Source organism: Aquarana catesbeiana, linkage group LG02 (genome assembly GCF_042186555.1).
Source record: "Aquarana catesbeiana isolate 2022-GZ linkage group LG02, ASM4218655v1, whole genome shotgun sequence".
NCBI classification, from domain to species: Eukaryota; Metazoa; Chordata; class Amphibia; order Anura; family Ranidae; genus Aquarana; species Aquarana catesbeiana.
In genome coordinates, this window is record NC_133325.1 from 671,228,406 (window position 1) to 671,255,735 (window position 27,330).

Below are 27,330 nucleotides of genomic sequence, written 5' to 3' on the forward strand. Positions count from 1 at the left end.
TTTTAATTCAAAAAATTGTATTTTTTGCAAACAAAAAGTGTGCTTGTAAGAGCGCTGCGCAAATACGGTGTGACAGAAAGTATGCAACGACTGCCATTTTATTCCCTAGGGTGTTAGAAAAAAAAAGTATAATGTTTGGGGGTTCTAAGTAATTTTCTAGAAAAAAACAAACTGTTTTTAACTTGTAAACAACAAATCACAAAAAGAGGCTCGGTCCTTAAGTGGTTAAAATTCAGCCTCAATTTAGACACTGACTGCAATACTACAGCCTGGCCGCTCTCAGCTGTGTGTGGAATGTGCGAGTGAGAAGTGAAAGGTTGACTTCACATGCTCTGGAAACTGCTGCGGCCAATCAGCACAGAGAAGCTGTTGTTATGGAAACAAAGAAGACGCCGTGGAAGACATAGGCCTCAGTCAGTGTCGCCTATTCTATGTGTCTCGATCCGGTCCTGGAATAGCGATTAGGGGGCCCCTCATAGAATCCTTATACAATAGAGGGGAGAGCCGCCTGACACCGTCTGAAAGATGCTAAAGGCGAAAGTATTGTTAGTGGGACCCAGCGAGGTGAGGACGAACACCCCATCCCACGGACAGGACATGGCTGGGAAGACCTGTTGCTGCATTTTCTTATTACTGCAGATGTCCCTGATTTACAGACACCTCACCCCCCTTAATGTACTGAAGATCCCACTTCCTGTACGGCAAAGACCCCCCTTCCTGTACTGCAGAGACTTCCCTTCCTGTACTGCAGAGACTTCCCTTCCTGTACTGCAGAGACCCCCCTCCTGTACTGCAGAGACCCTCCCTTCCTGTTCTGCAGAGACCCCCCCTTCCTGTTCTGCAGAGACCCCCCCTTCCTGTTCTGCAGAGACCCCCCCTTCCTGTTCTGCAGAGACCCCCCCTCCTGTACTGCAGAGACCCCCCCTTCCTGTTCTGCAGAAACCCCCCCTTCCTGTACTGCAGAGACCCCCCCTTCCTGTACTGCAGAGACCCCCCTTCCTGTACTGCAGAGACCCCCCCTTCCTGTACTGCAGAGACTTCCCTTCCCGTTCTGCAGAGACCCCCCCTTCCCGTTCTGCAGAGACCCCCCCCTTCCCGTTCTGCAGAGACCCCCCCCCTTCCCGTTCTGCAGAGACCCCCCCCTTCCCGTTCTGCAGAGACCCCCCCTTCCTGTTCTGCAGAGACCCCCCCTTCCTGTTCTGCAGAGACCCCCCCTTCCTGTTCTGCAGAGACCCCCCCTTCCTGTTCTGCAGAGACCCCCCCTTCCTGTTCTGCAGAGACCCCCCCTTCCTGTTCTGCAGAGACCTCTCTTCCTGTACTGCAGAGACCCCCTTCCTGTTCTGCAGACCACCCTTCATGTACTGCAGATCCCCCTTAATGTATAGCAGACCTTGCTGTGCTGCGGACCCACTTCCTGTACTGCAGAGACCTCCCTTCATGTACTGCAGATCCCCCTTAATGTATAGCCGACCCCCCTTTCCTGTACTGCCGACCCCCCCCTTTCCTGTACTGCCGACCCCCCCCTTTCCTGTACTGCCCACCCCCCCTTTTCCTGTACTGCCGACCCCCCCCCTTTTCCTGTGCTGCAGAGACCTCCCTTCCTGTACTGCAGACCCCCCCTTCCTGTACTGCAGACTCCCCTTCCTGTACTGCAGAGACCCCCCTCCTGTACTGCAGAGACCCCCTCCTGTACTGCAGAGACCCCCCTCCTGTACTGCAGAGACCCCCCTCCTGTACTGCAGAGACCCCCCTCCTGTACTGCAGAGACCCCCCTTCCTGTTCTGCAGAGTCCCCCCCTTCCTGTTCTGCAGAGTCCCCCCCTTCCTGTTCTGCAGAGTCCCCCCCTTCCTGTTCTGCAGAGTCCCCCCCTTCCTGTTCTGCAGAGTCCCCCCCTTCCTGTTCTGCAGAGTCCCCCCCTTCCCGTTCTGCAGAGTCCCCCCCTTCCCGTTCTGCAGAGTCCCCCCCTTCCCGTTCTGCAGAGTCCCCCCCTTCCCGTTCTGCAGAGTCCCCCCCTTCCCGTTCTGCAGAGTCCCCCCCTTCCCGTTCTGCAGAGTCCCCCCCTTCCCGTTCTGCAGAGTCCCCCCCTTCCCGTTCTGCAGAGTCCCCCCCTTCCCGTTCTGCAGAGTCCCCCCCTTCCCGTTCTGCAGAGACCCCCCCCTTCCCGTTCTGCAGAGACCCCCCCCTTCCCGTTCTGCAGAGACCCCCCCCTTCCCGTTCTGCAGAGACCCCCCCCCTTCCCGTTCTGCAGAGACCCCCCCCCCTTCCCGTTCTGCAGAGACCCCCCCCTTCCCGTTCTGCAGAGACCCCCCCCCCTTCCCGTTCTGCAGAGACCCCCCCCCTTCCCGTTCTGCAGAGACCCTTCCCTTCCCGTTCTGCAGAGACCCTTCCCTTCCCGTTCTGCAGAGACCCCCCCCTTCCCGTTCTGCAGAGACCCCCCCCCTTCCCGTTCTGCAGAGACCCCCCCCCTTCCCGTTCTGCAGAGACCCCCCCTTCCTGTACTGCAGAGACCCCCCCTTCCTGTACTGCAGAGACCCCCCCTTCCTGTACTGCAGAGACCCCCCCTTCCTGTACTGCAGAGACCCCCCCTTCCTGTACTGCAGAGACCCCCCTTCCTGTACTGCAGAGACTTCCCTTCCTGTACTGCAGACCCCCCCTTCCTGTACTGCAGACCCCCCCTTCCTGTACTGCAGACTCCCCTTCCTGTACTGCAGACTCCCCTTCCTGTACTGCAGACTCCCCTTCCTGTACTGCAGAGACCCCCCTCCCGTACTGCAGAGACCCCCCTCCTGTACTGCAGAGACCCCCCTTCCTGTTCTGCAGAGACCCCCCCCTTCCTGTTCTGCAGAGACCCCCCCCTTCCTGTTCTGCAGAGACCCCCCCCTTCCTGTTCTGCAGAGACCCCCCCCTTCCTGTTCTGCAGAGACCCCCCCCTTCCCGTTCTGCAGAGACCCCCCCTTCCCGTTCTGCAGAGACCCCCCCTTCCCGTTCTGCAGAGACCCCCCCTTCCCGTTCTGCAGAGACCCCCCCTTCCCGTTCTGCAGAGACCCCCCCCCTTCCCGTTCTGCAGAGACCCCCCCCTTCCTGTTCTGCAGAGACCTCTCTTCCTGTACTGCAGAGACCCCCTTCCTGTTCTGCAGACCACCCTTCATGTACTGCAGATCCCCCTTAATGTATAGCAGACCTTGCTGTGCTGCGGACCCACTTCCTGTACTGCAGAGACCTCCCTTCATGTACTGCAGATCCCCCTTAATGTATAGCCGACCCCCCTTTCCTGTGCTGCCGACCCCCCCCTTTCCTGTACTGCCGACCCCCCCCTTTCCTGTACTGCCGACCCCCCCTTTTCCTGTACTGCCGACCCCCCCCTTTTCCTGTGCTGCAGAGACCTCCCTTCCTGTACTGCAGATTCCCCTTTCCTGTACTGCATTTCCCTTCCTGTACTGCAGACCCCCTTCCTCTATATGTGTCTGTCCCGATTTTACAAGCTACTCCTAGATTATATGCTGCTTTCTGGACCAGTACTGCTTCCATAGGGCTCATTCTGTATGGCTGACAATCAAAGTGTATTTCATAATGTAGAAGTTAAAATAGGGCTAAGGGTTTGTTCACACCAGCGCATAGTTGCCAATATTGCAAAAAAAATATGTGGGACACTTATTTGGCTGTAGGCGGAGCTGTACAATAATTAGGGGGCGGGGCATTCATTTTATAGGTGTGGCTTAGCAGAAAAATCACAAGTGCAGTGCGCCGTGGTGAAAAATGGGCGTGGCTTATGTGAAAAGTGGGCGTGGCTTAAATGAGCGTGGCTCAAGAGGGTGTGGTTAGAGTCTGAGATGAATGAGGGAAAGGGGGAGAGGGGAATGACGGGACAGCAGCCCCAGATCCTACACAATAGAAATATGTGTATTCTAGAAAGTTTAACAATCAGCAGATAAAGATACTCCAAACACCTGGTGTTAACGCTTCAATCATCCCGGCACCATGGTTATGGTGTCAGGATGATTGAAGCGCATTATTTCTATTATTACATTGTAATATAAAATTAAATCATTGAACTCACCATAATGCCGAATCAGTGGGATCCCTTGCATCAGGTGCCCCCGGCAGAGTCTGTCCTTGCATCAGGTGCCCCCGGCAGAGTCTGTCCTTGCATCAGGTGCCCCCGGCAGAGTCTGTCCTTGCATCAGGTGCCCCCGGCAGAGTCTGTCCTTGCTTCAGGTGCCCCCGGCAGAGTCTGTACAGACCCCCTCCATCAGTGCAGACCCCCCTCCATCAGTGCAGACCCCCCTCTATTAGTGCAGCCCCCCTCTATTAGTGCAGCCCCCTCAGTGCAGCCCCCCTATTAGTGCAGACCCCCCCTCAATGCAGCCCCCCACTCAGTGCAGGAGCGGCCAGTGTTCTGCCTGCCGAGAAAGTTCCCCTCGGCAAGTATGGACCCCCTGTACTGCGCAGGCGCAGCGCTTGCGCAGTACGGGGCTGGGGAACTTTCGGCAAGACACGGCGGCGCCGTTGTCTTCTGCTTCAGTGGAGAGGGGAGGGGCTGTGCAGCTAAAGAAGCCGCTTCATTGGCTGCACGGATCGAGCCCCCTTCCTCTCTCCACTACTCAACACTGTCACTAGGGGGAAGATCGAGCGGCGGCCGCCATTTTGCTGGTGCCAGCTGCTCCAAAAATTAAAAAAAAAAACATTCCCGATTTTCCTTATAAAAAATCCCGATTCGGGACAGCCTCCAATTGTGACGTGGGTCCCGAAATCGGGATTGTCCCGGGAAAATCGGGACTGTTGGCAACTATGCCAGCGGCTGTGGCACAGTAAGACCCCACAATTCAGCTGCATTTTTATTGCCCCGCAACCGCCACCCCCTTTAGCTGTAGTTCAGCCTGTCATTGATTTTAACAAGCTGCTGATAGCGGGAATGCATCTATGGCCCTTTGCACCCAAAAGTGCCAGGTTTTTACGCTGTACTAGCAAAACCACTCATGAGACCTTTAAAATGCTAGGTGTCAGTAGGAGTAAAAAGTGCCTTGGAGGTCTTGGTGTGTGGATGTCTGTAGCATTCACAAAAGCACCACAAATGTTTGCCATATTTGTTGTAACACGATTATCTCCTATGATCATCAGCTCCATCTAGTGGCCAAAATGTTGTACCTTTTAGCAATTTAAGGGGAAAAGAAACACATGGCCACTAGACAGAGCTGGTGATAATAGGAAATAGTAATGTTGCAAACATGCATGGTTCCTGTTCAAATGCTAAAAGTGGTTGTAAACCCCATTCATGAAATCTGACCTGGGCACATATATCTTTAGTGTTTACTTATCTCTCTCCAAAGCCCTACGTCCCATGCCTTTCTGCTGCTCCGTTCCTCTGTTCTCAGCATGATAACTTCTGACAAGCTCTCCAACACCGGAGATAAAAGCAGCTGGAAATTTGTGTCAGGGAGGGAACTTAGGGACAGATAAGCAGAAAGCTGGAACAGGAAGAAAGATTTGTAACATGATCTGCACTTAAGAGTGTAGAAAGCTGAAGACAGCAGATATACATGTAAAACTTATGTAGGGAGATTTGTTTAATCTCTGTGTATCATCTGAGGCTGTTCACTTCACTGGGTATATGTGATTGTTTACATCCACTTTAAGTTATCCACACAGAGAATGATTTATACATAGACCTCTTGGTAATGGTGGTCAGCAGGACTTCAAAATGATCCAACATTGGTGTCAGTGGGATTAATACCCCAGCCTTGTTATCAGTTGGATTGATAAATTCCCTATTATTGATGTCAGTAGGATTAATAAATGCCCCATCATTGGTGCTAGAGGGAGTAACGAATGCTCCATCATTGGTGTCAGTGATAGTAATAAATGCTCTGTCATTGGTGTCAATGATAGTAATAAATGCCCCGTCATTGGTGTCAGTGGGAGTAATAAATGTCCCATTATTGATATCAGTGGGAGTAATAAACGTCCCATTATTGATATCAGTGGGAGTAATAAATGTCTAATTTTTAATATTAGTGGGCGTAATGCCCCATTAGTGATGTCAGTGGGAGTAATAAATGCCCCATTAGTGGTGTCAGTGGGAGTAATAAATGCCCCATCATTTGCGTCAGTGGGAGTAATAAATGCCAGATTAGGTGGTGTCAGTGGGAGTAGTAAATGCCCCATCATTGGTGTCAGTGGGAGTAATAAATGCCTTATGATTGGTGTCAATGGGAGTAAATCAGCAGCTTCCTCAAGCATGCAATGAATTCTGCATGTGGGTTTTACGATGTCAGTCCCTAATGCGGCACAGACGGCAAAAAAAAAAAAATGGATTTTAACCATTCCCTAAACCTAAAAAGTTCTAGAGACACACTTTAATGTCTTAGTTCTACACATAGTGATTGTTTGTACTGTTACCTCTGTTAAGAAATTCAGACCTCACTAATCATCAATGTATTTTTGGCATAGGAAGAAGGATGGAGGGGTAGGTAGGGATCACAATCAGATTTGTTTTTTTCTGTACTTTTGATCCAGTTAGAATGTCTGCTTAGCATGCTTGATGAAGTGCATTGACTAAGTAAATATATTTTGTGTAACATACACAGTTCTATCACTCTGTGTCCATGCTTTCTCCACAATGACTGAAGTGTAGCTATGCTCCTGCAGTGACACCCTTGGAAAACCCTGGTGATGATGGAGGTCCACGGAGGTCATTTGGTCCTGGCCTCACCTCACAGAGGGCATCAGTTTTGTCCAGAACTGATACCAATAATTGGGCATTTATTACTCCCACTGACACAAGTAATGGGGCATTTATTAATCCCACTGACCCCAAAGATGGGGCATATATTATGCCCACTAACACCAACGATGGGGCATACAATATCTCACAAAAGTGAGTACACCCCTCACATTTTTGTATATTTTATATTTATTATATTTTTTCATGTGACAACACTGAAGAAATGACACTTTGCTACAATGTAAAGTAGTGAGTGTACAGCTTGTATAACAGTGTAAATTTGCTGTCCCCCTCAAAATAACTCAACACACACCCATTAATGTCTAAACCGCTGGCAACAAATGTGAGTACACCCCTAAGTGAAAATGTCCAAATTGCGTCCAATTAGCCATTTTCCCTCCCCAATGTCCTGTGACTCGTTAGTGTTACAAGGTCTCAGGTGTGAATGGGGAGAATGACCACTCTCTCATTCTGGTCACTGGAAGTTCAACATGGCACCTCATGGCAAAGAACTCTGAGGATCTGAAAAAAGAATTGTTGCTCTACATAAAGATGGCCTAGGCTATAAGAAGATTGCTAAGACCCTGAAACTGAGTTGCAGGACGGTGGCCAAGACCATACAGCGTTTTAACTGGACAGGTTCCACAGAGCACAGGCCTCGCCATGGTTGACCAAAGAAGTTGAGCGCAGGTGCTCAGTGTCATATCCAGAGGTTGTCTTTGGGAAATAGACGTATGAGTGCTGTCAGCATTGCTGCAGAGGTTGAAGGGGCGGGGGGTCAGCCTGTCAGTGCTCAGATCATACACCGCACACTGCATTAAATTGGTCTGCATGGCTGTCGCTGCAGAAGGAAGCCTCTTCTAAAGATGATGCACAAGAAGCCCACACACAGTTTGCTGAAGACAAGCAGGCTAAGGACATGGATTACTGGAACCATGTCCTGTGGTCTGATGAGACCAAGATAAACTTATTTGATTCAGATGGTGTCAAGCGTGTGTGGCGGCAACCAGGTGAGGAGTACAAAGACAAGTGTGTCTTTCCTACAGTCAGACATGGTGGTGGGAGTGTCATGGTCTGGGGCTGCATGAGTGCTGCCGGCACTGGGGAGCTACAGTTCATTGAGGGAACCATGAATGCCAACATGTACTGTGACATACTGAAGCAAAGCATAATCCCCTCCCTTCTGAGACTGGGCCGCAGGCCAGTATTCCAACATAACGACCCCAAACACATCTCCAAGACGACCACTGCCTTGCTAAAGAAGCTGAGGGTATAGGTGATGGACTGGCCAAGCATGTCTCCAGACCTAAACCCTATTGAGCATATGTGGGGCATCCTCAAACGGAATGTGGAGGAGCGCAAGTTCTCTAACATCCACCAGTCCCGTGATGTCGTCATAGAGGAGTCAAAGAGGACTCCAGTGGCAACCTGTGAACTCCATGCCCAAGAGGGTTAAGGCAGTGCTGGAAAATAATGGTGGCCACACAAAATATTGACACTTTGGGCCTATTTTGGACATTTTTACTTAGAGGTGTACTCACTTTTGTTGCCAGCGGTTTAGACATTAAAGGGGTTGTAAACCCTTGTGTTTTTTCACCTTAATGCATCCTATGCATTAAGATGAAAAAACTTCTGACCCTTACTGACCCCAAGCCCCCCGTTTTACTCACCTGAGCCCGTTCGTTCCCTCGGCGGAGATCCGCTGTACCTCTCTGCTATGGGTTCTCAACTCCTCGATAGATTGATAGCAGCGCAGCAATTGGCTCCCGCTGCTGTCAATCAAATCCAATGATGCGGGCACTATGATATACACTGTTATAAAAGCTGATTCAGGAGCGCACCCGCAAGGTAACCCCCAGGGTGAGCGCTTTTTCCAGGGGGTTTACTGATGCGAGGAGGAGCCCCGAGCACTGCTGGGGGACCCCAGAAGACGAGGTTCGGGGCCACACTGTGCAAAACTAACAAACATATCCCGCTTACCTCCACTGTGCAGTTATTTAAAAAAAAACAAAGGTTTATAATCATTTTAATGGCTGTGAGTTATTTTGAGGGGACAGCAAATTTACACTGTTATACAAGCTGTACACTCACTACTTTACATTGTAGCAAAGTGTCATTTCTTCAGTGTTGTCACATTAAAAGATATAATAAAATATTTACAAAAATGTGAGGGGTGTACTCACTTTTGTGAGATACTGTATATTACACCCACCATCAGACTGAGCACATCCTGCAGGGAAGTCTCTCAACGGAAGGTGAATATTGCTGTAAAAGCTGGTTTATTTATGCTATCTTTTTATGGACCAATAATTTTTTCTTGTTGTTTTTGCCTAGAGTTTGCTTTAAAACTGCTTTTTTATATTGAATGTTTAAAACCCATAGCAACTTTTCTAAAGATTTTGTTATAATGTGTACCTAAATTAATTTTATTTTCAGAGTGGAAAGAGCATTTTCGCAAACTTTTTAGCTGATGCCACAGAGAACATTGGTGGAGAATACAGCCCAACACAAGGTGTAAGGTAATCTGACAGTATTTATCTGGATTGCTGTTATGCTTTATGAGAAGGTTGGAGCATATTATATACCTGGCAGCCAATCAGAATTCAGTATCCACCAAGTACGAATGAAAAAGAGATTTTTCTTTATGAAAGGTTCACACCATTGATGTGGTGTTTTTTAGGGTTTTTTTTTAGCACTAGTCCCTCCCCTTATATCCATAACATGTGGTTATGGGTGCATTCTGTGATACATAGAGAACTGAATGGGACTGATAACAATGCTTGGGGATTCAGTGCAGCACAGGCAGCTTGCTTTTTTGGCCTGTTGGCCAAGATCAAGTGTAGTATCTGTTCTTATCAGTGTCCAGGAAGCTCTTCCACTACTCTGGCCTTTTGGCAGGAAGGATTCGCTGTATAATGCTCTTACTGGTATAATGGGGGTCCAGAGGGACCTTCCCATGTCAAGAAATCCAAATCAAGAGCCTACTGGGTGAGGTGGGGATTGCGAGTACTTCCCTTGTGTGGAGGGTTTTAAGAGGCCCAGTGCCTTCTGATTTCACTGGTGCTACCTAGTCTGGCTGAGGGCTGGGAAAACGGAGAGCTGGGCAGGGTCATTAGCAGGTCTACAAAAGATCTGGGGCTAGAGCCCATAGCATCGAGGTAAAGAAAGTCACACGCTTGGGCGGGCATACACATGTATATAATATACGTGTATGTGTGTGTGTGTGTATGTGTATATATATATAATTACATCAGGGTCCCCAAAGAGCCTCCCCCTTACATTGGGGTCACCAGAGAGCTTGTCACATTACCTGCCACAAGATGCAGATTGTTACTTGCCACGTCACCTACCACCAGATGCGGATTGTTACATACAGAGAGGCTAGGGTATATAGAAGAGAGGCTGCAGTATACAGAGAGGCTGCAGTATACATATCGGCTAGTGTATATACAGAGAGGCTAGACTATATACAGAGAGGCTAGAGTATATACAGAGAGGCTAGAGTATATACAGAGAGTCTGGGCATATACAGAGAGTCTGGGCATATACAGAGAGTCTGGGCATATACAGAGAGTCTGGGCATATACAGAGAGTCTGGGTATATACAGAGAGGCTGGGTAGTACAGAGTTTCCCCCCTCCCCTGTGGTCTACACTCACCTGCTCAGGAGCTCAGTGTGAGAAACTTTCTCCCGACTCTATGATATGGGCAGAGCAGGCAGGAGACTCGCATTCACACTCATCTCCCTTCTCTGGCTGTCACTGAAGCACGGACGGAGAGCAGACTCAGTGAGAGTGCAGTGACTGTGCAGGAAGTGCTGTGCCAGGCATCCCAGGACACTCTCATGGTAGGACCAGCCCTGGATTTGGGGCTATGGGCCCCAGATTCGGGCACTAGCCTCATTAGCCACCCCCTAGTGACACCACTGGAGCTGGGAGTGGCAACATTGGGGTGCTCATAGTATCACTATGGTTTTAGGAACCATTGTAAGAATGAGCACTAGGCCATGATACCACCTGCTTTTTTCCGCAGATATATATACAAAAACCTAAATGTATTTTATTGGGATTTTATGTGATAGACCAACACAAAGTGGAAGGAAAATGATAATTGGCTTTCAAATTTTGTTTATAAATAAATATCTGAAAAGTGTGGTGTGCATTTGTATTCAGCCCCTTTTACTCTGATACCCCTAACTAAAATCTAGTGGAACCAATTGCCTTCAGAAGTCAACTAATTAGTAAAAAGAGTCCACCTGTGTGTAATCTCAGTATAAATACAGCTGTTCTGGGAAGCCCTCAGAGGTTTGTTAGGGAACTTTAGTGAACAAACCGCATCATGAAGGCCAAGGAACACACCAGGCAGGTCAGGGACAAAGTTGTGGAGAAGTATCTATTTACTCGGCGTAACATCATCTTTCACAATTTGCAAAAAAATTGGGCTCACTTTACTGTCCTCCCTCTTCTTCTTCTTTTTTTTTTTTATTTAAGCATGAAACTTTTTTCCAAAAAAAAGTAATACAAAAATAAAAAGTTGCAATGACCGCCATTGTATTCTCTAGGGTCTCTGCTAAAAAAAACATATATAATGTTTGGGGGTTCTGTGTAATTTTCTAGCAAAAAAATGATGATTTTTACATGTTGGAGAGAAATGTCAGCATTGGCATGGGTGGCAAGTGGTTAAAGCAGGGTTAGGTTATAAAACATATCCAAAGCTTTGAACATCCCACGGATCTCAGAACTATTTAATTCCTCGTCCAAAAATGGAAAGCGTATGGCACAACTGTAACCTACCAAGACACGGCCGTCCACCTAAACTGACAAGCCGGGCAAGGATAGCATTAATCAGAGAAGCAGCCAAGTGGCCCATGGTAACTCTAGAGGAGCTGCCGAGTTCCACAACTCAGGTGGGAGAATCTGTTCACAGGACAACTATTACTCCACACTCCACAAATCTGGCCTTAAAGAGGCACCTAATTTACCACAAAAAACTGGGAAAACCTATTGACTCGAGTATAAGCCTAGGGTGAGAAATGCACAGCTACTGTAAGTGGAAAAGAGGGTCAACAATGCCCATTTGCAGCCTCACTGTGCCCATTTGCATGCCTCGCTGTGCCTATTTGCAGCCATAGGTCCCCAGAACTTCAAACTCGGCAGTTAAGGGTTCCTAGATGCCCCCTAGCTGCAGCCAAAATTTGGGGTCTCTGAACCCAAAGGGTCCCGAAATGACATTGCTGCAGATGGACACAATTGACCGACTTTGGGGCCCCGTATCTCGGGGCCACTTGGTGCTAGAAAATTTGGTGTGCAAACCCAGTGGAACTAGCACTACAACATATCCCCAAAGCTGGGGTTCCTAGCACCAAGTGGCCCTGAGATATGGGGCCCCAAAGTCGGTTCGCAAAATGTCAAGTACTTTTCTGCAGCAGAGAATGACATTTTCCGAACCGACTTTGACAGGGGCCACTTGGTGCTAGGAACCCACCAAATTGGATATGTTATAGTGCTAGTTCCCCTGGGTTTACACACCAAATTTGGGGTTCCTAGCACCAAGAGGCCCTGAGATACGGAGCCCCAAAGTCGGTTCGGAAAATGTCATTACTGCAGAAAAGTGCTTGACTTGAGTATAAGCCGAGGGGAGCATTTTCAGCACAAAAAAATGTGCTAAAAAACTCGGCTTATACTCGAGTATATACGGTATGTGCCACTTTGTGTTGGTCTATCATATGAATACTTTTTCAAGGCACTGTATATACCACATTTCCCTGAAAATAAAACCAGGTCTTATATTAATTTTGGCTACAAAAAACACACTAGGGATTATTTTTAGGGGATTTCTTTTTTATTTACGGTTTGTAAAATAATCTACATTTATTCAAATACTGTCATGTCATCTTCTTCTGGAACATCGTCATAACTCTCCAAACCCCGAATTCCGGCCTGAATTTCTTGCATCTCCATTGCCTTTTGAACCATTGTGCCTAATCTCTCATGTACAGCAATAGAGCTCTCCTTAAATGAGTACTTCTTGTCCATGTAGCTTGTTCGTAGTGCTTTGGCAACACAGCTGTCAGTGATTTTATTGCATGAATTCTTCACCCATGTCATGACCTCTTGCAGGCTTGGCTTCGCAAAGTTTCCACAATGATTTTTCTCCAAGCTATTTTCAGTTTATTCATTGATTTCCTTGCGCAAATGGTCCTTGAATAGCTTGTTTATTTTAATATCAAGAGTCTGGAGATAAGCACTCATTCCAGCGGGAACCATTACTTGATCTATTCCTCTCTCTGCAAGGAAGTTCTTCATGTCTTTTGCATGGTGTGTACTGTCTGAATCCCAAACTAGCAGATCTCTTTGGCCATCTCTCAAAACAAGTGGCAGCATTAAATTGACCCACTTCCTTATAACTGCTTGTGTGCACTAGGCTTTTTCGGTTTCAAGAACATAAATGCCTGAAACATGTTCAAGCCTATCTTTTTTGCCCCTTGCGATGATTAGAGGTGTGGCTTTCTTTACATCCAGACGAATTGCCAAAATAAAGGTAACATGTGCACTTTCATAACCAGTGGGGGGAGCATAGATTGACGAGACTCCCCTCCTGATCAATTGTCGTTTGAGATCCTTGGCCCATAAACACTGCAGTTTTATCCAGAACAATCATGTTGGAGAGTTGGTGGCTTGAATATCAGCCCTGCTACTCTGATCCGCATAACAGCTTCTGTAGGATAGGCCACGTACTCATTCCACTTCGCTTTCTCTCCTGTATTGAAAAAAAGTAGATTCGTTCTTCACCCTGGTCCGACTATGACCCCCTTATTTTTTTCACTTCGCTTACCTGCTCCCCTCGTCCCCCCCCCCCCCCATCATTGGAGACTTAACGAGTCCCCCCCTTACATCTCAAGATTTCCGCCTTGATATACACGCTCACATTCAAATCTTAACAGACAATGTTGGCTCTGTCTCCTCTGCAATTTCACTTTGGGAGGCCCATAAGGTCACTTTGCAAGGCCACCTCATTCAAATCGCGTCAGAACGTAAATGTGAACGAGAGCGGAGGCTTTGAGACCTCAATACTCAATTGGCTGCTGCGGATGCGGCCTGGAAATCCTTCCCTTCGACTGCGACGCGGAAACCTCGAGATGCCCTTGTAGCCGAATTGGACCTTTTGGCTACTGATCAAGCTGAAAAGGCCCTTCACTGTGCAAAACATAAATTCTACTCTTGTGAGAACAAGCCGTGGGCAATGTTGCCTCGGAAGCTGAACGCCTCTGGTCGACCCCATAAACCTATCCGACTCCGATCTGCCGGTGGCGACCTCACCTCAGATCTGGCTAAAATGACAGAGTCTTTCGCAGATTTTCGCTCTCTTTATTCCTCCTTCACCGCGGGGGGCTCGTCTCGCTCCCATCTGTACATCTCCAGATGGGAACGAGACTTGACAGTCTCTATAGATTTAGAGGACTGGAGCAAGGCCTGGTCATCCATCACCAAATGTTCTTCCAATACGATCAACATGGAGGCGACCTATAAGGTTCTCCTCCGCTGGTATTGGGTTCCGGCCCACATAGCTCATTCAAACCCATCGTACAACGATAGATGCTTTAGGGGATGTGGCCAACACGGAGACAAGATTCACAATTGGCGGTCTTGCCCATGATTGGTGGGATTCTGGTCTAGGGTCCATGGCCTCCTTTCAACCTTTTTTTTCATGTACTCTTCCAAAAAGAGGCCCGGCATGCACTTCTCCACTGTCCCCTCCCATGTCTCTTCTCATACCAACAGAAGCTTAGAAGGCCACCTACCTCTTCATTGCCGCAAAACTCACTATAGCTAGAGCCTAGTGGAAGCCCTCGATTGGGTTTGCAGAGGTGAAAAGCATTTTGACTACCCCCATGTTGCATGAGAAGATGACCAGTGTACTTAATGACTCTTGACCATTAGTCTTGACTGTCTCTCCTTCCCTTTCCATGCCTAGTCTTACACCTCCCCCCCCCCTCCCCCCCATTTTTTTTTTTTTGTCCTTCACTTTGTCTCTTTACACCCCCCCTTTTTTTTGGCTTTTCTTGTTTTTTTATTTGTTTGTTTTTCTTTTGTTCTTTTTGTTTTGTTTGTCAGTCTCGCCATGTCTTGGACCTCCAAGTCCAGTTAATCATTTCCACCTCTGGCACTTATGCCGGATGCTTCTACTATTTGCTTTTACATTTTGAAAAAGTGTTTTATTTGTATTTACGTGAAATGTAATGTTTGGTTCCCCTGTGCGGGACTATTTTCCCTTTTTTGTTTTCTTCAGACAAGTACTTTGGCATTGTTTTATTGAATAAAAACGATTGCACCAGAATATTAGCCCTGCGCACAACCAAAGCCTTTGCTGCCTTGTCAGCAATCCATTCACAGATGATGTTTTCCAGCTCAAGATATAATGGCTGCCGACCTGATTCACACTTGCACTTCTTAGCATTTCCCTCGTCCCACCTTTTTGTCTGAGGTTACTGTACACTGCTCGCCATTTTCAGACCATTTGTAAAGCTAACTTTATCTCTTTGCAGAAAGCCATAAGATTCTTGCCTTGGGAGTCCTCTGCGATTCCTTTCTTTTTTAACTCATCTTGTCTGGAGATCAAAATACCGTACCTTTATTAATACCGCATACGCATCAAGTGCACAATAAGTCTCAAGTCTGTCTGGCTGACAATCTTAAAGTGGTTGTAACCCTATATAAAAAAAATATCCTGTTCCTTTAAAGCATGATAGACAGCACAGTGCTTGTGCTGTGTTATTTACCCCTCTCTATTTTCTAAAAAACCTGGAATAAAACAATAAAATATTTTTTAAAAGGTTCCTGTGTCCCCTGTCTTCTACCCCCCGCCCCCCCTTCCCCTTGTGAGGTCAGGAGTCAGTATTTAACATCATTCTAATCCCCCAAAAAATATCCTGGTTAAAAATCCTTATACAATTCTGTGGTCCATCTTATGGGGGATTGTGCTGGGGTAGGGTGCAATGTGTCTCCCTTTGTGGCTGTTTTATGATAAATACCTTTTTTACAGCTCCCCTGGGCGCTCACGTGATCTGCCTGAGCTCTTCTTCTCTGCTCGGAGATCCCAGGTGATGTCAGCCCGCTCCGAGCACTGCAGAGGGAGGGGCCGCATAAGTCAGCCGGGAGGAGAAGAGGGAAGAGCCGAGATCCCTGCTGACTTCAGCCCGCTCCAAGCACAGCAGAGGGAGGGGCCTCAGACGTCACCCTGGAGGAAAAGAGAAGAGGGAAGAGCCAAGATCGCCACTGACGTCGGCCCCCTCCAATCCCTGGAGAGGGAGAGGAGGAGAAGACCTCCGGCAGGTCAGGGGCGGCTATAAATGGGGTATTTTACATGGTGCTGTTGCCGTATACCGTATGGTGCTGTATACCGATGGGATCTCTTTCCAAAACTTTTTTCATGATATATATATATATAATCAGTTTTGACTCACAAAGCTCTCGCTGCCCCTACATGTTTCATCACAGGATCACATGAATTCCTCAGGGGGATCTGATTGGGAGACGTGCCTCTATTCTTTATTTGCATGTAATCCTGATGCCATTTTGTTGGAGGTTCCGCCATATTATTGGAGCCTTTTATCCAAGATGGTTCATTCCTTCATTTGTCTATAGCCTAATACTAGCGCCATTTTATTGTGGACCAGAAATCCTTCATTATTTTATGTGAATATCACCCGATGCATGTGCAAAATCGCAACCAAATAACAAGTTACTGGCGGGATTTTCAAAACAAACATGAGTGGACACATCATGAGTTAGCCTTTTTGGCAGGGATCGGGGTAATTTTTGCTTCCTGGCCGCAAGGCCTACCCATTTTATATCACATTGACACCTATTCATTTTTCTCTCCACGTTTGTATCACTTCACCTTTTTTGCGTGTTTTCATTGCACAGATTAACAAGTGTGGGTTTTCAAGCCTACCCTAAAGTCAAGGGGAAGGATGTGTGGCTATTAGGTTCTTTCCTCTTCTGCAGGACAGCCCTTACCTAGTACTTGGTGGTTGGCTGGTCATGAGTAGAGGGGTCCGTCAGGCTTCTTGGCTAGGTGGACCAGAGTGCCTTGTGCCCATCATGAGTCCTGCACCTGGGGGGTCAGGGAAGAGTCCGTCCTCTTCAGGGGGGACCAGTGGCATGCACAGTGCGCTTTTTGTGTGTGTGGTTCATATGCTTTTTTTTTTTTTTTTACTTGGAGTTTAGTTTTCTGCGCACCCAGCGTGGGTTCAAAGAGTAAACGGGTATACAACACAGGAAGTTAGGATCTTGGGATCTTGCTGGATTTCTGCCAGAATAAACAGGTGTTTTTTTACAGTTTTTCCATTTCTAAACGTCCTTGCCTGTAAACTCCTCTAAATGCCTATGTGTGCATGGACACATAGGCTAACATGCAGGGGCATTTAGAGACAGGAAAAAGAAAAAAGGCAAACACCCCTAGGAGCAGCAGAAAAAACAGTGTGCATGAAGTCTTAAAGCTGAGTTCCATCCAAAAATGGAACTTCCGCTTATCTCATCCCCCCTCCCCCTCCCCCCTCCGGTGCCACATTTGTCACCTTTCGGGGTGGAGGGGGGAGCAGGTACCTGTTTTTGACAGGTACCCTGTCCCCACTTCCGTCGAACCTCGCCACGGCTTCACTGCCAGGTTCTGCTGCTGACTTTTAATTTTTGGAGGGGTGGGGGGGTTGCGGAACCTCAAAATCAGATTATAATTTTTTTTTTTTTTTGATCTGATTGGTTGTTATAGGGCAGTACAATCTACTTCAGGCCTCTTATTTTTTTCAGGTACATTTTTGGCAATTCTACATTTTTATTTGGAGCACATGTTCAGGGTTCTTGCACAGTGCAGATTGCTTCCTCCGCTTGTTTATGATGCACTCCAGTTTCACACAAAGGCTTTGTCTAACAGGCATGCACAGATGTGCGGAGTTTAATGAAATCCCTCATAAAATGTATACCCTGTGGCTTCTTCAGCTGTAACTCCATCAGCTGCAAGATAATAGCCAATTTGTTCAATGATATTCACACAGTGATGTTTGTTAAACATCCATATACCCTTCTAATAACCTGTCTTTTTTTATTTACAGAATATTAGAATTTGAGTGTCCTAATGTAAATGGGAACAAAGGACCTGGATGTGAAGTGGAACTGTGGGACTGTGGAGGCGATCACAAGTAAATAAATATCAACTATTTCCTATGTAAAATAATACCCTAAAGCAATAATCAATGCATTTCATATATAGAATTTGCATGTCTGGGGAACACAGAAAACATCTGCTATCACTGTAAAAAGCTTTTAGACTAGATATATGTCAACAGGCTATCTATGTCATCTTTTAAATTGGAATTCCAGGCAAATAGCCAGATACACAAGCAAAATGAATATATTTGAACTGTTTTCTTATGCATAATTCTGTTTAGCCAGTTTTCTGATTCACACCCTTCTACCACAGAGAACAGTCAGACAAGGGACACCGTTATTTCCAGATACAACTTCCTAATGCCTGGTACACACAATGAGAATATTGGACGAATGATCGTCCATTTTTTTATTTTTTTTTATTTGCATGCTAGTCTCATATCGAAAATAAAGAAGTTACTAAAGTTAACGAAAATTCTCGTAGGACAGAATAAAAATTTGGAGGTGTCATGTATTTGTATAGTATTTATGGATAACAACTGCACTGATTTCACGAAAACTATACGATCTGATATTGTACGAGAAACCTATTCGTGCTTGTCCCATCGGATAAGTTCACATGAATTGTTGTGATCAGCTCTCAAAAACTGTGTACTAACGATGAGATTATTGTACGATCACTTCAAAGCGGTATTTTTCGTACAATTTTCTGTGTACGGGCCTTAAGTCATATTTGTACTCCAAGTCTGCTAATTGATCAATGATTCAGTATCATCGTACCTGTGATTCAGTGGCACAGGAAGCTCTAAAGCTGAACGAGGAAATGATGTGGTCGTCATCTAGTCGGTATAGTTGTGTGAATTACAATAGTAGATAAAAGAAAAGTTTGGCAGGTAAAACCTTTCACATAAGTGCCTTTTAGAGCCCATTCACACAGGGGCAACTTTGGATCCGACTTCAAGTCGCCCCAAGTCGCCCCAAGTCGCCTCAAGTCGCGCTACATGAAAAAATCAATGTAAGTGAATGGATCCGTCTTAATGCACACTACTGCAGTCGCTCCGACTTCAGAAAAGGTTTCTGTACTACTTCAATCTGACTAGAAGGCGACTTGTACCCATTGATTTCAATGGAAGTTGCCTCCAAGTCTGATCACTGTTCATACTGAGGAAACTTTTCAAGAAGCAGAAAGGAAACAGAAAGTAATTTACTCCACTAAACAGCCAGCCCCCTCCTTCTCACTCACAGCTGATAAGCTCTGATTGGCCACTTGCAAAGTTACCTGTCCTGAGGTGACTTCAAGTTGTGTTGTAAGTTGCCCCAAGTCGTGCTGTGATTCATACTCAAGTCGTGTCCAAGTTGCCTCCCAAAGTCGCGCTGAATGTCGTGCTGCCCCTGTGTGAATGGGCTCTTAGGGCTCTTTCACATGGGGCGGATCAGTGATGATCCGCCCCATGAACATCCGCTTGCTCAGCGGGGATCGCTCCGCCGATCCCCGCTAAGCAGGAAGACGACAGGTCCGTCGCTGCACACTGTGCAGCGACGGACCTGTCAGAGAGCCGCTCTCCCCTATGGGGGATCGGGTGATGACGGACCGTAGAGTCCGTCGTCACCCGATCCAATCCGAAAACGGATGGAAAAGTAGGTTTTTCCTCCGTTACACTTTTTCAGGTCGGAGCTGGTCGGATGTCAGCGGACATGTCACCTCCTAACATCCGACGCTCCATAGAGGTCTATGGAGCGTCCGTTCAGGTCGCCTAAAAACTGACAGGCGGACCTGAACGGACAGTCCGTGTGAAAGAGGCCTTAATCTTTGTATTTAGCTATTTGGTGGAAGTTATACTTTAACCACTTACCACACAATCACGTATATATGCGTGAGTGTGTTCAAATGGTTATACCGGGGCCATGGCTGCAGCTGTCAGCCATAACCCCAGTATTAAAATTTTCAGCAAGCAATTCCCTTTCTGCTAAAAGCAATCAGAGCGTCTGATAAGCCTCTGGATCGCTTCTAGAAGCAGTAGGAGGGGTCATACCCCTCCTCTCCTGCTGCTCTCAAGTGTGGCTTTCCGGTTTCGATCATGATCCAATCCGGTGGTTGCAGCCTATTGCGATAGAAGTGGTGGAGGACCAGAATGTCCTCGATTTATCTCTATGGTCTAGGAGACCGAAAGCGACAAGCATTTCATCACTTCCGTTTAGGGAGAATGTAAACAAGGCCTTTTTTTTTTTTGGAAAGCATGAGATCAGTGTTTTTTTTTGTTTGTTTGTTTTTTATCTCATGCTTTCAAGTGTAGAGGAGAGATCTGGGGTCTTATAGAGCCCAGAGGTCTCTATAAAGAGGACCTGTCATGCTTTATTACTATCACAAGGGATATTTACATTTCTTGTGATAGCAATAAAAATGATCAAAAATAAATAAATTAAAGGGACACTGTAAAAATAAAAATGATTAATAAAATTAAATAATAATAAAAAAAATATTTAAAGTGCCTCTGTCCCCCTGTGCTTGCGTGCAGAGGTGAATGCATACAGAGGTCATGTACGCATATGTAAATGGTGTTTGTACCACACATGTGAGGTATCGCCACAAACGTTATAGCGAGAGCAATAATTCTAGCTGTAGACCTCTTTTGTAATTGGTAACTTATAACATTTAAACATTATTAAAGTATCACCATATGGAGATTTTTAAGTGTATATATATAAAATGCTTTTTAAGCATGTTGGCTAAATCCTTTTGTCAGGTGATGCACAGTTTACAGTTTTTTATGCACAAGATGCCAGCCAATGTGAACAGGCTCTTAAAGTGATACTAAAGTGTCGTTTTTATTTTTGCCTAAAAATAACAAACATGTTATACTTTCCTGCCCTTTGCAGTGGGTTTGCAGAGAGCAGCCCAGATCCTCCTCTTCTCGGGTCCCTCTTTGGCTCTCCTGGCCCCTCCCCCCTGACGAGTGCCCCCACAGCAAGCAGCTTGCTATGGGGGCACCCAAGCCGAGCCGCAGATCTGTGTGTCCATTTAGACATAGAGCACTGGTTAGGTCCCGGCCCCACTGTCTCCTCATTGGCTGACTGACTTTGATTGACAGCATTGGGAGCCAATGGCACTGCTGTCTCAGCCAATGAGGAGGAGAGTCTCGGGCAGCCGAGTCTCTTCTGCAACATCGTTTGAGAGAGAGGGGGCTCAGGTAAGTATTAGGGGGGCTGCTGCACACAGAAGGTTTTCTATCCTAATGCAAAGAATGCATTAAAGCGGGATTCCACTCAAATTTTTAACTTAATCTTAGCCCCTTCAGTTAATTGCACAGATGTTCAAATGCCGCACGAAAATTTTTTTTATCGCTGTAATTACCTTTATATTGTACTTTATTGTTGCACTTCCTGTCTCTCCTCCTATGGGAGTAGGCGTGTTTATTGCCTTTCCCCGGCGCCGCACTGTCTCCTGGGAGCTTAGTGTCAGGCTTCCCAAGATTCAGTGCGGAAGCAATGATCATGTGTGTGAACAAGCTGTGAATGAATAGCATTCACCGCATCCAGGAAATCAATGCTTGTGGGCTTCACATGCCCACAAGCAAGATGGAAACAGCCAGCATCACATTTTTTAAGTTATTCTTCAGTACGAAAACAGACAGAGGTGGAAATATTACACCCAAACTGTGAGTATTATTTTGAGATTAGCAAAGTGTCTCAATGACCTAAAAAAAAAAAAAAAAAAAAAAAAAAAAAGATTGGTCGCTGGACTCCCGCTTTAAGATAAAAAAACCTTCCGACTTTACACTCTCACTTTAAGGTCTGGTTTCTCCAAGCTGTCTTCCTGCAAAGTTCAGCATATATATTTTTTTTTTTTTTTTTTTTTGAAGGGAAGGTGGTTTAAACAAATAACAATGATAATATTTGTACCAAGCTGCACTGATTTGAAGGTCTTGTCCAAGGACAGGTCTTAGTAATAGAGGAACAGAGGTGCATTATTGTTTAATCCTGTCAGTTAATATGCAGTTGTCACTTTGCTGCATTTTCTTTCTGCACAATTTAATGACGTTATTTCTTCGTCCTTTGATCTACCTGTTATAGGGGCTACATTAAGAAGGTCACAGTGATATTCTGCTATACTAAATAGTCATACCTGTCACACCAGGATGTAACCTTTTGTTGTTGCCATGGTAACTTACACAGGGTGGAACACAGGAGATCGACACTCTCAGAAGTGTTGGTTTCTGACAGAATTTCAGCTACGATTCCTTTGCACCAGAACTGTGTTTTGTGGCAGAGGGAGAGGGAGAGGTACGTGCTTACTATAATTTTTGCAGGGACATCAGTTATTTAATATTTCATTTTCTACAACTGCTCCAAAATAAGAAATGTGTCATTTTACCTAGGTGCCTTTAACTTTTATTGTCCTGTTATGTCTGAATGCTGGGCCATTCTTGGGCCATTCTTCCCGAAGCAGGATCTCCCAGTTTATGGATAGTGTAGGACCCACTAATCATGGGATACTTTATCGCAGATACATCTGAATATCATCCACATCTACCTATACTTGTGATCGGGGATTAACGAGTTTGGCGGTCCCTGCCTAGTAGGCTGACCAGCCTGAGGTTTCTTCTTGGTATCCATTTGTTTGGCTCCTGACTGGATAAAGGCCCTGGCCGGGTATAGGTCGCAAGCTCTTACAGCTTGCCGTTTGGTAAGCGAGCATTTTGTGTGTTCAGCACTGGTGGTACGGTGGAGGATGAAAAATGAACTTTCAGATCACAGTCCAAGTCTGGTTTAACTGTTTGAGCACTGTTGATTTATGAAGATGGACTTTCTAGTTTAATCCATTCACTTATTCACATACAGTTCACAATTATATTGGTTTGTACTGTATAATTTTGATGGGTTTAGCGCTGCTACTTCTTGGTTTATGTGGGCATAGGAGAGGGCAATGAAAACTGCTGCCGTTACATATAGGCATCTTTACGTGCCTACACTAACGGCCTTTCCTTTTTTTTTTTTTTTTTTTTTTTTTTTTTTTAGGTTATAGAGTCTCTTTACTATAATTTGCTATAACAAAAACACGTTGCTCAACATGCTTTTTTCTATTTATTATTTTTTGTGGTACTATAGGTTTGAAAGCTGCTGGCCTGCCATAATGAAAGATTCCCATGGGGTAATGATCATTTTTAATGCAGACATTCCAAGTCACCTCAAGGAGATTGAAATGTGGCACAGTAACTTCATTCAACAACAAAAGTTGCAAGAAAATCAGTGCCTGCTGATAGCACACCACAAGCCTGGATCAGGGGATGATTCCGAGAAACCAGATTTGTGTAAGCATGTTCTCAAAACATACAGTGAGCCTGCTTGTAACTTATATGTGTAAGGGTTTACTATCTGTAATACTGGTAACTAAAAGTGCCTACAGAGATTAACATTCAAGCTGCCGGATGTTGCCCAAACTCTTCTGTCTCCGATTGGTCCGATTGTAAATCCGATTGTAAATGTTGTAGTGAGCATTGTACAAGTATGCTTTTTTTTTTTTCTATGGAAAGGCACTAACTGTTGACACACCACTCCTGGTCTATCTTGAGGGAAATTTCTACCAGTCAACCAAGAAATATATCCCGTCCAATTAACCACATGGCCAAGAAAGCTCAGCCAGGGCTGTTGGAAGACCTCAATCTGACCATAAACGGCTGGGCAGTACAGTTCAAACACTCTCTTATGTATGCTTAGGTCTGTCAGTTATGTTTAGACCAGAATACCACAACTGATTAGGTTTTAGGAGCTGCTGACTCAGTCCTTAAAGGTGATCTGTAAAGAAGCCAATAGCGTTATATATTTATGAAATGTATTTATTACAGGTAAATTGAAATCACTTACAATTTTCCTCCTGGATTGCTGTCTGTGACCCCCAAACAAACCCACCACCACCTTCTCTAGTTCTACCATGCTCTCTATTTTTCTGTGAGCTGTACTTCTTTGTTTCCTTGAGAGAGTGCATTCTATATATATTGCTATTACAGATCACAGACGCATTATGCTGTCACCAGCCCTCTGGGTCGGGGGGGGCGACGACCCCCGGCTTCTAGGTACAGGCTCTTCTCTCCCCTCCCAGCCTACTCTGCTGTTGTCATCTGCTCAGGACGGAGGCTGGGAGGAGTAGCTGATCAAATTAACATTTCAAGTTAAATTGCCAGTAATTGTTTTCTAGGACAGGGTAGTCCTAAGCAACCAATCACCAGCTTAATATGAAAAGCCACTCTCCCAGCTCCTGCCCCCATCCTCTATCCAGCACTGGGCTGCCTTTCACTCTCTCCTCTGTGTACACATGTAGGACACTGCTTATGTGTGGGAGTGATATTAAGGAAGAAGAGGACACTGCTATGGAACACTGCTATTGGAGGGAAGGGGGGGAGAGGACACTGCTGTGGGGGGAAAGGTGGCGCAGTGGATACCACAGTGTGTGTGCGTGCTGGGGACGAAATGTGAAGGGCAGTAGAAGACCCTACTGTGGGGGGAAATGATGTGAAGGGGCAGAGGACACTGCTATGGGCAGGGCAGGGCCCCCCCATAGAAGTGTCCTCTACTGCCCTTCACATTACTCCCCACAGTGGTGGCCTCTGCCCCCCATAGCAGTGAACACTGAATGACACCATCTGCTGCCCCACTGACACCATCTACTGCCCTACTTACACCATCCACTGCCCTCCTGACACCATCCACTGCCCTACTTACTGACAACATCCACTTTTAATGTAGGCTTGTATTCTTACAGTGACATTTGTTTTATTGTTTATTGTTTTCCTTACTACCTATTGCTAGTTAATTCCTTTAAAAAAAATGTTGCGAACCCCGGTGATCATCGATCCCTTTTATGTTCAGGTAGATCTCCACCTCTCAAAGGTTGCCTACCCCTGCTTTAAAGGATACTAGTTAGGAATATATGGGGAATGCAGGTCAGAAGACAATAATTAGGAAGTACAGTTTAAAGCAGAGCCATATATGTCATAGCAGAGCTGGTGGCCCCAGAGATATCCCTACCAGTATCTTGTCATGGTTTTGATTATTATCCGGACTATACTTTTTCTCTTTCTCTCTCTTTTTTGCTGTGGCCAAGCCATCCAAGATCCTGACTTCCCACATCCTCCATCTTTGCTTGGTGGCTGTTCATGTCTGTTGTACAATTCTTTGTTGGTCCAGTTTCTATTTTTCAACCAACTTCCATCCAAAATCCTCTCTAATCTGCTGTTTGTTCACAGGTCCCCTTTGCAAATGACATGGTCTGCTTTGCATATGTAACAACACATATTGGGACAGGAATAAGATCTTTTGCATCATTTGGGTTGATACGGCTTCCCATTATGATCCTCCAACTGGTCTTTTAGTAGGATTGGGGGGACCTGAGTCTTGAAGTCATGTATCTGGGTTGGATGCACTTTTTCAGGCTACCACATAAATACAAAGTGGAAAAAACTGCTGGAGACCTATTTTACTGTAGATTTAATTTAGAAGCATTTACTTACCAAGAACTAAGGTTACTTACCGCTCACTCAACCTGCCCTAAAAGTCTGACTTCATAGGGTGATTGTGGGAAAATGGCTCTGAATTGATTAAAACAGAAACAAGGCTGTATGTGTGATTGTAAGGTGTGTTTTTAATCTTTTGACACTAGATGGCAGTAGAATATTAGTTTGTGGACACGCTTTAGCTTGCTGCTGTTAAGGCTTTAATGGTTTGGTGAGACTCTCAAACAGCATTTCAGTCCAATAAAGCAAAGTAAATGTGCTGCAAGGCTTGCATAGTAATTTTTTTTTTACATTTTTTATGTGTTCTGTTTGAGTCTGCAAAAATGCACATGCATAGAACACGAAAAAATATTGAGAATTATATAATGTATGTTGAGCCTATGATATAACATGGAATTCATTACTGTTTTTTTGAGCAATCTACCAGAAGTTGAAATTAATCTATTAAGAGTTCATGTACATTATTATTTCAGCTCATTTTGTGTGTGTGTGTGTGTTATGCTCCATATAATGCGTACCTGCTTGTGTGTATTGTGTAGGGGTGGTGCAATGTGTTGTTACAATGCAATCACATTTTTTACTGTTTTTTTTTTTTTTTTTTTAACTGCATTGAAACATCACAAAATTATATTTCATTCATCCCTATGCCCTGCAGCACACTGAGATGTACTGGTTAAAATGCAACCTGTCCTACTTTTTTTTCTGCACGCACCAACGCGTTGCATTGGTGTGAACTAAAACAATATACAACATACCGTAAGTCAAATGACCTTGTCTATACATTGGGCAGCCAAACACATATACTGCGACTGAGCCCTTAATGTACACTATTCATTTAGAGCTAATTTAAAATTCATACATTTTTTCCACGTGTCTCAAAAACACTTCAAAAAGTAATGTGAGAAGCAAGCCACAAATCAGCTCTTGGTCTTACCTGACCTGCATACACTTGTGAAGGACTACAAATCTCCTATGTCCTCTGTATTCTTCAAAGCCAATCTATAATCTTGATCTGTGTCTTTGTTCAAGAAAAATCCCAATCTTTCCTCCTTTGCTACTTAGAAAAATAGATTAGTCAAATATAAATGAATAATATATTATATGAAGGTACTGTAGACTGTTGTACTGTATACTATTACTGTATTGTAACTGTACCGCCTGCCCTTGTTGTAAAGAGCTGCGCAAACTGTTGGTGCTATATAAATCATGTAGTATAATAATAATGATAATAGAAAGATGTATTTAACAAAAAATGTTTCAGCATAGCCCTCTTTTATTTACTGCTGTATTTCACAATTATTGTTGGACACAATTAATATTATTATAATAATATTAATAAACATTTCCTTCTGTTTATTTTACAGCTCCAGCCTTAAGCAAATTAACATTGGTACATTCCAATCTGGAAGAAGATCCTGAGGATGTAAGAATGGAATTTGTTAAATATCTCCGAGGTGTTGTCACTTCATTGTCAGAGAGCAGGGACCGGGAAGAGATGTCAATTATCACATAATATGCACTGTGACGCAAGTAACGTGTCTGTTCCTGATGCGTTTCCTTATGGATAAATGGATTTCACGTGGCACAGTTTATGGAAATACTAGAGCTTGTTCATCAGGACATGTTCACATTTAATTATCACAATATACGTTTACAGACAAAAATATTTATACTTCTTGAATTGTGTAGTGATATTTCAACATTAAATTACTATTATAAAGCGATATTAAATTATTCTTTTTTTTTTTTTAAGCACTTTCAGCAGCTGATTTAATTACTTACTGAGTATGGGACAAAGTACATGTAGCACTTTGTTTCTTGTTGCTGGATGCTTCCTAGGGCAGGCCATAAATTATGAATTTTTCTTTCCACAGGTTGCAGGAGGAAGGAAAACTGCTCAATTCCTTCATCAGCTCAGTCAGTGTTGTTGGGGAAAT

The 27,330-nt window shown here is 45.2% G+C and overlaps 1 protein-coding gene and 1 pseudogene across 2 annotated transcripts; both read left to right on the plus strand.

Annotated features, from left to right (window-relative positions):
* Nucleotides 1-336: 336 nt before the first annotated feature.
* On the plus strand, nt 337-27,120 carry IFT22 (intraflagellar transport 22). Of its 2 annotated transcripts, XM_073616677.1 has the most exons (6): nt 337-564; nt 9,158-9,240; nt 17,831-17,917; nt 22,059-22,166; nt 22,992-23,194; nt 26,758-27,120. In XM_073616677.1, the coding sequence occupies exons 1-6, from the start codon at nt 526-528 to the stop codon at nt 26,904-26,906; spliced, it is 669 nt and encodes a 222-aa protein (XP_073472778.1). In that variant the 5' UTR covers nt 337-525; the 3' UTR covers nt 26,907-27,120. The 2 variants fall into 2 exon arrangements, with proteins under 2 accessions (XP_073472778.1, XP_073472779.1); XM_073616678.1 differs by lacking the exon at nt 22,059-22,166 and having other exon boundaries at nt 339-564; nt 26,758-27,114.
* On the plus strand, nt 9,528-9,693 carry LOC141130876 (U2 spliceosomal RNA; annotated as a pseudogene).
* Nucleotides 27,121-27,330: the final 210 nt, after the last annotated feature.

Bases quoted from the DNA above. Each gene is read 5' to 3' on its own strand.
- IFT22 (XM_073616677.1), top strand. From the start codon at position 526: ATGCTAAAGGCGAAAGTATTGTTAGTGGGACCCAGCGAG. The intron at 565-9,157 runs GTGAGGACGAAC...TTTTATTTTCAG, and splicing joins TGTTAGTGGGACCCAGCGAG to AGTGGAAAGAGCATTTTCGC. The intron at 9,241-17,830 runs GTAATCTGACAG...TTTTATTTACAG, and splicing joins AGCCCAACACAAGGTGTAAG to AATATTAGAATTTGAGTGTC.